This window comes from Cupressus sempervirens, chromosome 6, assembly GCF_028749045.1.
Source record: "Cupressus sempervirens isolate cs-2001-9-10 chromosome 6, ASM2874904v1, whole genome shotgun sequence".
NCBI classification, from domain to species: domain Eukaryota; kingdom Viridiplantae; phylum Streptophyta; class Pinopsida; order Cupressales; family Cupressaceae; genus Cupressus; species Cupressus sempervirens.
Genome location: NC_143123.1, coordinates 135,242,404 through 135,255,081, shown reverse-complemented (window position 1 = coordinate 135,255,081; position 12,678 = coordinate 135,242,404). Strand labels below are relative to the sequence as shown.

The window sequence follows — 12,678 nt, the reverse complement described above, 5'->3', positions numbered from 1 at the left end:
TGACTAATACCCCTGTGACACTCAATCCACCATGAACAAAGTCTTCCACAATTAGCTGAGGAGATTTGCTCTGGTTTTCTTTGATGATATACTTGTATACAATAAGACGCAGGATGATCATGGGGTGCACTTGGATATAGTGTTGGACATTCAAAATAATACTTCCTTATATGCCACGGACTCCAAATGTGCACTAGGTATGACAAATTTACTTTATCTTGGGCACATTACCAATGCAAAGGGAATTCACATGGATCCTGATAAGGTCTATGCTACTCTAGAGTGGCCTACACCGAAGAACCTAACAAAACTTAGAGGCTTCATTAGCATGTGTGCATTCTACCACAGATTTGTGGCAAGGTTCTCTTGTTATGCAACTCCCCTTACTGATTTGACCCATAAGGGTGCTTTTGAGCAGACCTCTCAAGCACGGGAGTGCTTTAAGAAGTTCAAGTAGATTATGCCTAGTTCTAGCATTGTCAAATTTTTTGAGGCCATTTGAGTTGCATTGTGATGCATCAGGTGAGGGCATTGGTGTCGTTCTTTCCTTGGATCACCATCTTATTGCATTTGAGAGCAAAAAGTTTGAGTTAACTAAGAGAACTTTCAATGTGTATGAAAAAAGAGATATGGGTCATTATGCATGCTTTGGCCAAGTTCAAGCAGTAGTTAGTTAGCAATATATTTTTCATCAAAACTGACTATAATAGCCTAAAGCATTTCTTTGGAGAGCACATTCTTAATGAGACGCAGCAATAAGTGGGTCAGCAAGTTTCAATCATATGATTTTGATATTTCCTATATTAAGGGTACACAGAATCTAGTTGCTAATGCTCTCACGGAGACCCCATTTACGTGTTATCACCGAGATATCTGAGAATTGGAGACAATTGGTCATCATTGAGTATGTCAGAGATCAGTGGGCATCTAGTATTGTTGATGCCAGTATACACTATAGCAAGTATACTCTTGTAAATGAGTTGATCGTTTACAAGGGAAGGGTTTTATTGGTCCCGAGATCGAAGGTCGGGCATTATTGTGTTGCAGGTCTTCCATGATTCTCCATTGGCTAGACATCTCGAGTTCTTTAAGACATATTAACAGATTTGGGAGAAATTTGCATAGAATGGCCTAAAGTCAAATGTTTAGCAGTATGAGAGAGTGTTTTGCTTGCCAGCAGAACAAACAGGAGCATAATATCCAACTAGTTTACTTGGGCCACTTCCCCTTTCTGAGAGGTAGTGGAAGTGTTTATCTATAAACTTTATTGTAGGCTTGTCAAAACCCAAGGCAAAGATTGTAACTTTGTAGTGATGGATCGCCTTACCAAATATGAACACAAATTTCCTATCACCACTACATTTTCAGCAACACAAATAGCTGAGTTGTTCTTCCAAGAGATTTTTAGGTTGTATGATTTACCCCAAAGCATTGTCAGTGACCGAGATAGCCAATTTATGAGTCACTTTGAGCAAGATTTGTTCAAATTGTGTGGGACAAAGTTGATTATGAGCACTAATTACTCAAAATGATGGTCAAATTGAGATTGTTAATAAGTGGGTGGAGGGCTATCTATGGAACTGTGTCAATATAGCATCGAGCCTGGGTGAAGTGGATATACTTGTGCAAGTATTGTTATAATTTCACTCACCATATGTCTATCCAAATGTCCCCTTTTAGAGCCTTGTACGAGTATGATCCCTTGAGCTTCATGTACTTGATATTCAATGATATTAGGGTACCAAGTGCACAAGACTGACTGTCGAATAGTCAAGATGTTGTGAGGACTCTAAGAGACAACATTCAGAAGGTTCAAAATCAATAGAAACAATATGCTAATCAACAGAGGATTGATCACTCTTTCCAAGCAAGTGATATGGTGTATCTAATGTTGCAATCTTACAGGCAATCATCTATCTGGAAGAGTGGAGATGAGAAGCTCAAGCCTCACTATTATGGCCCCTTCCATGTGATTAGATGCATAGGTAAGGTAGCCTATGAGCTTGATTTTCTAGAGGACAGCAGAGTACATAATGTATTTCATGTATCATGCCTCGAGAAGACGCTAGGTAGACATCATGTGCCATCTTCTACTTTAACCCCATTGGATGATGAGGAAAGGTTAGAGTTGATCCATGAGGCAATATCGGATACCAAGGAGAGGCACTTAAGTCAGCAGATCATCGGAGAGTTTCTGGTGAATTGGCAAGGTCTTCCAGAAGAGCATGCCACTTGGAAGCCTGAGGATATACTTCAGCAACCAGGATTGCGATTGCTTGGGGACAAGCAATCTTGGGGGAAGGACTATAATGCCAATGAATTGTGTGTTTGCTGGTCTGCATTTTCTGTGTTTGCTGGTCTGCATTTTCTATCTGAAATTGGAGGTAATTTTCTGTGATTTAATTACCTTTTACTGCTGCGATTTGGAGCTGTTGGGACAGCTCATTGGTGTTCTAATTTCCTTCAAGAATTGATGTCATTTTAAAGTATTCACTCAGTGTGAACTGGACTGCTGAAGCAGCGTTCACATTACCTACATCTGCCATTTTCCTTGAGACTGTGATTTAGTTATTTCTAGCATTTTTTTACATGTGGGCTGTGTTTCTACATCAAAGGACTGGTATAGAATATTGGTGTGGGTTTTATTAACTGCTGCAAGTTAATTCTGCTCTCCATTATCCAACAGCAATCTACATAATCAGGTTCTTTCAATAACAATAAGTTTGGTATTTGCAAATTATGCACTTAGCAATTCTGAAATTAAGTTGTCTTCCAAGTTAGTTATTTTCTTGCATCCTAGTTGTCAATTCATCCTTTGAAAAAACTCAAAAAAATATATATATATCCAAAACAATAAAAAACTGCAAACTTCAAAACATAAAAAAGTTCTTCAGCATAGCTTCAGAATGAGCCAGCAGGGCTCCTTACATTAACAAAACAATTCAGAATCCTGCCATCCACACAATTTGAACAATCAAAACAATTTGTTTTAATACTTCGAGTAAATTTCCGTAACCGGAATGAAACTATCAACAAGTGAAGCCACTCTATTATGAAGTTTGATTAATATTAAAATGTACCATATACAACATCCGTGATGCAATGTGTGGTCCTGTTGGGTACTGTTCAAGGTCCACCTACAAAGAAGCAAAATTGGGAATTAGACGTATAAAATGTAAGTTACTGAAGATCACAATCACAGAGTTTACAACAATGAAAAGACAAATTATTAAGATGAGTCTTCCCTTTATATATAAGTAAACCAGTAAACAATTTAGCTGCATCATTCTTAAGTAACGCATAATTAAGAAAAGACAAAAGAAAAGCATTGGAATATTTTAAATTTATTAATGAACAATTGCAAATTCTTACAGTGTATGCAAACAGATTACACTAAATTTTCAATTGTCAATAGGAATCTTTGAGGACAAACACATAACAAGTTTAAACTATAGAGCACAACAGTTCTTTTGTTCCGAAAAGCTATTTATTGCAAGTTTAAGGAGTGGGGATTGTAAGGACTTGCATGTCACATTCTTAATGTTTGAAAGCACCATAGATTAAAATCTCTCCGAGAAGTGGTAGATATCTCTACTTCTCACAAGAACTTTTGCAAAATAAGAAAACTTCAAGTTTTCTGGCAAGAAATTCAAGCCGAGAAGATCTTAAATTCTCACTGATAAGTTCGCCACATTTCTCCGATAAATCACGAACTTCTCGCGATAACTTAACTACTTTTGGGGGGCACTAGTAAAACTGAGCCACCATGCGACTTGCCCATTCATTGTGTACTTTGCAATTTTGAGTGTTTGGAGGAGAGGAGAAGGGTTTTGGTGGAGTGAAATAGTTTTTGGTAGCCTTGTAGATTGAGGACAAGTGGATTTGAAGTGGATTCGAAGCAGATCCGAAGAGAATTTTCAAGCAAATCCGGATTCACAAGTAACTTTTCTAAATTATTTTTCTTTTTAGTCAGATAGGGAAGATGAAGATGTAGATTCGTTTCATATTTTAATTAACATTTGTATCTACTTATCTTTTTACAAAGAGAATTTTCTATTTCTAGTTTGCTTTAGAGTTCAGAGTTTTTTAATATGGCTGCCAACCATTGACATTCCACATGAGGATGCAATTTTGTTACATATTGCATTTATATATATCTAGATCAGCTTGTTGGGTTTCTATACTCATTTGTTAACTCATTAGATGCATATCCTTATTGAATTTTGCAAAAAAAATGCTTTTCTAATTAAATTTGAGACATTATTAAAATTCCCGATATTTTCCAAAGAAGCTGTTGATTTATCTCCAATATTTGTCGAGAACTTTATTTTTTGCTTTGTTGATAAGTGACAGAGAATGAGATTTTGAACTAAGGCAAGCACAATAAAGCAATAACAATAATTGCTTCTTGAACTTTGCTAGGCCACTTCTTAAATTAGACACAAATGGATGTTATGCATTACTTCTAAGAGAAAAACAAGTATCACCATTTTCTGCAAATATTTACAATTTATTTTTGTTTCACTTCAAGTTTACAACAAGCTTAACTGAACTTTAGAATCAAGGTTGTGCATGCTCAAACTGTACATGTTTCCAAGAGCTTTTTGGGGTTGGCAAGGCCTTTTGCAGTGTGTTGAAAAGAGAATGAAGCGCATGCAAAATACACCTGTGTACAGCTGTGTGTGAATTATCAAATGAACAAGAATCTCCAACACTCCATTCGATTTCCCATTTGTTTACCTCTTCACTAAGTTGCCCATACGAATACAAGAACCTGGTACATAAGTAAGGCCAATTTTTTTTGCCCTTGGGTACATGGGTTTGGCTATGTCCATATAGTATGTATGTATAATATACATACATACATATATATACACACAAAAAAAAAAAAGTATAAAAAATTGTAAAACCAAATACATTTGATAGTTTAATACTTCATCATTGATCAATGACAAGTGATTCAGAGCAACACAAGGCACTCTTAGCAATATAAACTCAAAAAAAAATCCTATGTTCTACTAAATCCCATTTTTTTTGTCCAACTAAGTCGCAGGGTTTATACCCCTAGCCCCATGCACCCACACCGTGTTCGCCTGAGTGCACCCAAGGTACATTGTGGGTATGCAGACATGCTCCTTTAACAGAACCAATGCGCCAGAGGCATACCCTGGTCACACCTAGGAATACCCAAGGCAAGCCGCAGAGTACCTGCACCCAATCACTTTTAAAAGACTTTTATTTAACCTTTGTTTTGCAAATTATAATAAAACTAACTTTTTGTATATAAATATTGTTTATATCACCAAGACTCTATTTAGAAAATATAGTCAGATAATTCATGGCTTCATTTATGTGAATATTCTTTGTTACGATAGAGTTTCCTCAAATTATGTTTGTCATTTTACCAATATAGTAACCATGGCCACAACTATGAATTAATGCTTAGAAGTAAACAATCAAAGTATGGGGTTGTCTAAACTACATAAGGAATTGTATTGTCATGGTAAAGGAAGGGTGGATACTAGAGTTGAATCATTTTTTGACTTGTGCATAAATTAGGTTTTTGTAGGGCACAATTGGAAGATAACTTAAAATCATAGAACAACAAATCTAGTAGGCCAGACCATGAAACATGGTAAAAACTCAATTTATCCACAAGTCAGAAAAATGTTTTAGCTCTAGCATCCACCCTTCCTTTGCCATGAATTCCTTCTATAATTCAGACAACCACATACTTTATTTGTTTACTTCTAAGCATTAAATCATAGTTGTCGCCACAGTTACTATGTTGGTGAAATGAACAACATTCATTGAGGAAACTATAATGTAACAAAGAGTACTTACACAAATGAAGCCATGAGTACTTGTCATGTCCTCATTTTAAGATAGAGTTTTTCTAATAATTAGGTAATATAATATTTCTAACGATAATAAAATCATATATTAAAACCAATATTAAAATAAATATTAAATTAAAAATTACTATTATAATATAAATAATAACATATATGATCTATTATCAATAGATAATATTTAAAATTAAAAAATTAAAAAATTAAAAAACATTAAAATTACTATAAAATTATAAATGAATTTTTAAAAGTAAAATACAAGAGAGAATATTGTAGTTACCTTTCTAAATAGGATTCAATAATAAATGATAATAAACATAAAATAAATAACTAAATAAATAATATACGATAAATTAACTAAATCTAATGAAAAATCAAGAGATATATAATAAATAGATGTTACTCCTCCAAATTTAAGATATAAAAGTGATAAGAGTACATTTGAAAGAAAAAAAAAAGGAAGAAGAGGAAAAGGATAAATAGAAGAGGAAAAGAATGTGAAGAAAATAAGGAAGTGGATTTTTCAAAAGACAACAATGATAAAAGGATGTGAATTTTGATAGGGTAATTATGAAAGGCATGACTTTTCACAAGGATTGTAATTATGAAGGGCTGTGACTTTTTTATAATTATAAAGGAGAATATAAATACAAAGCACTTTCTTCAAAAGGAGGAAATAAGGAATCTTATAGGATGCTAAGAAATATAATATCTATATGATATACATATTTATATATATGAATATTGATCATATATCAATAAGTATACCTATTGTAGTATTAATATCATTTACAGTAATGAGATTGTAATATCAATTATAATAGCAAAATCAGAAATATGTGTATCCACAATTCAATCCTACTACTATTTGTCTAAGAAGGGAAGACTAAAGTGTTGCCAAGCAAGGGCTTCTGTAAATTCCAAGTAATGGATCTTTGTCCCAAGATAAGGTAGGGGTCAGCATAGCGTTTCATAGGTCTTCGTGATATGGACTTGGACCTATAAACTTTGAGGGAATCCATTGAGAGTGGTGTCTAGGCAACTTGGTTAACACCCACTACTTCTGTCATGAGTTGGTATAGTAATGAAGTTGGGCGTAAACATTAGAGATAACTTTAGGAGTATGGTGTTATGAAGGGCGTGACTTTTCACATGGATTGTAATTATGAAGGGTTGTGACTTTTTGAATGGATTATGATTATAAAAAATATATAAAGACAATGCATTTTCTTCAAAAGGAGGAGGAAATAAGGAATCTTAAAGGATTCTAAGAAATATAATATCTATATGATATACATATTTTATATATGAATATTGATCATATATCAATAACTATTGTAGTATTAATATCATTTACGGCAATGAGATTGCAATATCAATTATAATAGCAAAATCAGAAATATGTGTATCCACATTTCAATCCTACTACTATTTAGCTAAGAAGGGAAGACTGAAGTGTTGCCAAGTAGGGGCTTGGGTAAATTCCAAGCAATGGATCTTTGTCCCAAGATAAGGTAGGGGTCACCGTTTTGTAGGCCTTTGACTTGGACCTATAAACTTTGGGGGAATCCATTGATAGTGGTGTCTAGGCAACTTGGTTAACATCCACTACTTCTATCATGAGCTGGTATAGTAATAAGGTTGGGCATAAACATTAAAGATAACTTTAGGAGTATAGTGTAATGAAGGGCGTGACTTTTCACATGGATTGTAATTATGAAGGGTTGTGAAAGGCTTAAGCATTACAGAAATTTGGTTTGGGATTTTATTGATGGATATGATGCTTTCAATTATTCTATGGTTCCTAGAGAATTTAAGCTAAAGTTAATGCTTAAGCCTTTCATTCTATGGTCCTTAGCTATGATCCTCTCCACCGAATACTTGTTAAGGGTATTATGCAAAAACTGCTTCCTAAAAGAGAAACTAAGTACACAGTCATCAAATCAGAAGATCCTCATGCACAAATTCCTTTCAAATCAGCTGGAATGGGAAACTATTACCTCCATGCTGATAAAATTTCAGAATTTGTTGAAGATTATCATTCCAATGATTCTATTACATCTTGTATTTCAGATAGTGATAGATTTGCAGATGCGAGTGAAGATGTAATGGAGGTTTTTGTACCAACAATACCTATTACTATGAAATGTCCTTTTTCTGATTTTATATGATATTCAAGCCTCTAATCAAATCTTTAAGATCAAACAACCAATCTTTCAAAGATCCACCAATTTCTCAATAAACCCCAAATCGGGTATGTCGAAAATAGTGCCAAAAACTTCATAGCTTCACATATTATTAGTAAATCTGAAAGTGGACATTTTTATAGAAATTTCAGCAGCATAACAGCCTACAAAATGACATTTTCAGATCTGTATAACATTTACACAACAGCTCCCAAACGGAGAATAAAAACAATGCTCATCGGGCTCTCGAAAACAACATATAATAGCCCAGAAACACCACAAAAACACTAATAATCTATCACAGAAGTATAATCATGACCAAATACATATATTCAGCTATATTTTAACATCTAAAAGTCTGAAATACAAAAGCAACCCAAACTGATATGAAATACTCAACCAGAAACACCAAACTCTTACAAAAACACACCCGAAAAACCATAAATCTGCACTATTCAGCACAAAGGCAAACTCTGCATGAGCATGCACATGGAATGGCTTCAAACTCCCGTCCTTAGGCTTCCTGGAAACCTGCAAACTCCCGTTCTTGGGTCTCCTTCTCCACAGGTTTGGCAGCCTCTAAAGAATAACAAAGAAATGAGCAAAAATCAAGTTCTGGAATGAGCCCAAAATGCCTCCAAACTCCTTAAAAGAGGGCATAACCCTAACTCACGTCCAAGAGGGGTTAATAAAACATATTTTAATAATAATTTTCATTTATTAGTCCATTAGCTTCCAAAGATTATCCCCTTTTTCTGAAACTTCACCTTTTTGGGCCTGCCTACCTTAGAAAAGATTATTATTTTTAATTATTTGAAAAGGGGACATGACAAGTCCTCCCCTTCCAAATATTGTTTGTCCTCAAGCAATGGCTAAACAATAAACCAATCAATCCACCTAGATCCCAAATGTAGTCATGAACTATACTATTGTCAATTAACACAGGCTCCTGCAATATAACCAAGAGGAATCCATAATCAAACTGACAATTACTGCTCAACCAAACTCCAAAGTCACAACTTCCACAGTCAGAAACCCACGAGACACAAACTCTTAGAACATCAAAACCCAAGTAAAGTGGACAAATCAAACTACCAACACAGTAAATACCATCAACGCATTCCACTGGCCTATACGGAATGTACAATCCAACTCTGCAACAATGGTGAATGCTCCCGAATGAAACTGTACCAAGTATGGAGAATCCACACACTATACAACTCCTGCAGTCAACACAACTCTGTAGATCACCGACCATTGTCTCATAACCATAACTCCCATACACCCCTGATGGTGAAAAGCCATGACAAGATAAACAGCAAGAATTGGAACCCAAACCAAATTTGCCTGCGATCAACTCCTCAACACAAGGATCAAATGCTAACTGATGTACATACCTTGCAATATAATGTTGATAAAAAAAACCAACCTCAATCAACAGCTCACCATGAACAAGTGATACAACCCACTGTGACTGATCACCAGCTAAGTCAGGAGATGTCATAGCCAAAGGAGTAGAATCAATAACAACACCGGCTGAAGCATCACTCTGAAACTCCTGCTCTAAGTCATCTATTATCAAGCTGTCAACTGTAGAACCTAGCGCCATGTCGTGCCCATCACAACTCTCATCCCGAGGTGTTAAACTATCCCATAACTGATGATAAGCACTAGGAACCAAAGTACATCTCTGTATCATCATCTCATCAACATGGTCATCAAAAGTAAATTGATGAGCATACCTCACAATGTAATGCTAATAGAATGCACCAATCTCAGTCAGTGGCTCAGACTGCAATCCAGATGTAACTAACTGCAATCGATCACTAACCAAGTTGGAACTGACTACTACCTCTAAAGACATCGCCAAGGGAGTAGTATTACTAGCAGGAACCATGCCAACTATCGGCTCACCAACATCACACATGGTCTTTGATACAGCATCTCTAGTCTTCGTGCCATTAGTGCTAGAGGTTACCACCATGTCAGACATACCACAACAATCTGCTGCAGCACCCAACTCAACTGAACCTGACTCTAGTGGGGATGAACCCGATATGCCAATGTTAGTATCAAGGATGGATGCATCCCCATCTCCACTATCTTTGACAATCTCAACCATGGACATCCTTGGATCATCAGACACCACAGCTTGCAACTGTACAGAATCTAGTAAAGACTGTAGTTGCTCTAACTCCATGGTCACCTTAGCCAAATGAAACTGTGACTCCTTAAAAGCCAACTGTGTACTCTCAAGAATCTCAGAAGTCACCTCAAGCTGCTCAGTAAGCTCACTCACCTCATCTTCCTTGGCCAACAATGCATCATATGCTGTACTGCCCCACTCCATAAGATAATCTCTGTCGGCTATCAACTGCATATAATCCTGTCTCAAAATCCGAATAGCCTCCCATAAAGAGTGGATTTCTGTCAAGGAAAGATAATTGCCTTCCTGCTCATCACTAGTAGGAGAACCCCATCCATAAACTGCTAACAACTGACGAGCAGCATCGAAATGCTGGCAAGTGATAGCAATGTCTCGTTCACTAACTCTCAACTAATTAGACACATGATGGCACTGGCTAGACTGTCTCCTACAAACCTTCTCTGATGCACTGTCTAAAGGAGTATCCCCAAAGTTACTAGTCTCTAGATTATTACCATCCATATCCTGTGAATCAACTCCAAAGCTCATATCAACATACGGAGTATCAAAAACTGTAGCACTGCTGTCCAACTCCTCTGTACCAAAAGAAACTGCCAAGGAAACTAAGTCTTCAAAACTGCCCACTGCATCCTCCTGGATGTCATCAATGCCAATATGATCCTAGGACTCATCTATACACACTGCCAAATATAAAAGATCATCAACACATTCCAGCAAGTATGTGCGACTAGATATATGAACAAAGCCCAACACTGGTGTATTAAAACTAATACCAACATCGGACAAGCTGCTAGCACAAGAAAAGACAACACCATGCAATCTGCTAATCAAATCCATAATAGCACCCAAACAAACACTTCTACCAAAAAGTGTTAAAGATCTCCAGTCAACTGAATCCCAAATGCCAATATAACAATCTCGAGTCCATATCCGTAAACTAGAATCAGCTGGTAACTCAAGCAAACTCCTGACCTGAGTAATATGACCAATACCAACTAACTCCACATACTTGTCATGATGAGATAATGAAGTCACAATACTGTCTTTGTTCACTTTCAGCTGGCTGGAAAAATCATGTGAAGTACTACCAGCCTCAACCTCATGTGACGAAGCATCTAACTGTCTGGTACTCTTTCTTAGCAAAGTCATGAATGCTCAATGTTTGCTCATCTCTACTAGATATCTCACCATCATGCACAACAACATCCTCATAATCATCATCTGAACCCACTACGCTGTAGTCACTACCTGTTGTAACTATACCATCCTGAATACCTGTGATATCACCCTTTAACGACCTGTATACAATTGTCTCAATTTGAGTATCAAGTTGACCATTACTATCAATCTGTGTAATATCCTTTCTCACTACCTCCTGTGGCGGAGTAGAATCTGAGACCTCTGCTTGGCTATAAGCTAGTTTCTCAAACTCCTCATGCAAGTTCTTGGTAATTGTGTCATCTGCCTTGTGAGAAAATCTGCCAAATAGAAATCCAGTCAACTTATCCACCTTAGCTGGGTCGAACAACATGTCATTCATTATACGGTGGTGCTCAACCAACTGTTCAGACATGTCATGGCTTATTTTCCTAAGTTTATCTCGAATGTCTAAATAACCATCCTTTCTACTGTTCTGACTCTGGATATCAATTGTCCAAGATCGTGTCCTCTGAAACTCTGGACTATACCTGTCCATTCTGGATAAAGTAGAGTGTAACCCCAATAGGTTATAACTTCTTCAAACACCAAGAACTAACATGCAAATGATTAGAAGTAGCATGCAACCATAGATTTTGACATGCAACTGATTAGAAGCAACATGCAACCACCAAATTCACCAAGAACTAACATGCAAATGATTAGAAGTAGCATGCAACCAGAGATTTTGACATGCAACTGATTAGAAGCAACATACAACCATAAATTATGACATGCAAGATTTGGGTAGTTGTCAAAACTGACATGCAAACTTCTACAAACCCTCAGGCTGGCAAGATCATAGCTCTGATACCACTGAAATGTCTCTTTTCTGATTTTATATGATATTCAAGCCTCTAATCAGATCTTTAAGATCAAACAACCAATCTTTCAAAGATCCACCAATTTCTCAATAAACCCCAAATCGGGTATGCCGAAAATAGTGTCAAAAACTTCATAGCTTCACATATTATTTGTAAATCTGAAAGTGGACATTTTTATAGAAATTTCAGCAACATAACAACCTACAAAATGACATTTTCAGATCTGTATAACATTTACACAACAGCTCCCAAACGGAGGATAAAAACAATGCTCATCGGGCTCCCGAAAACAACATAGAATAGCCCAGAAACACCACAAAAACACTAATAATCTATCACAGAAGTATAATCATGACCAAATACATATATTCAGCTCTATTTTAACATCTAAAAGTCTAAAATACAGAAGCAACCCAAACTGATATGAAATACTCAACCAGAAACACCAAACT

At 36.2% G+C, this 12,678-nt stretch overlaps 1 protein-coding gene across 1 annotated transcript in view; it reads right to left on the bottom strand.

Moving 5' to 3' along the window:
• The window catches only part of LOC149551586 (S-adenosyl-L-methionine-dependent methyltransferases superfamily protein), a 177,850-nt gene that overhangs the window by 150,441 nt on the left and 14,731 nt on the right, over positions 1 to 12,678 (bottom strand). Inside the window, exon 2 of the mRNA XM_089787102.1 lies at positions 3,081 to 3,137. Coding sequence (XP_089643228.1) covers positions 3,081 to 3,137 — 57 coding nt within the window. The remainder of the gene's footprint in view (positions 1 to 3,080; positions 3,138 to 12,678) is intronic.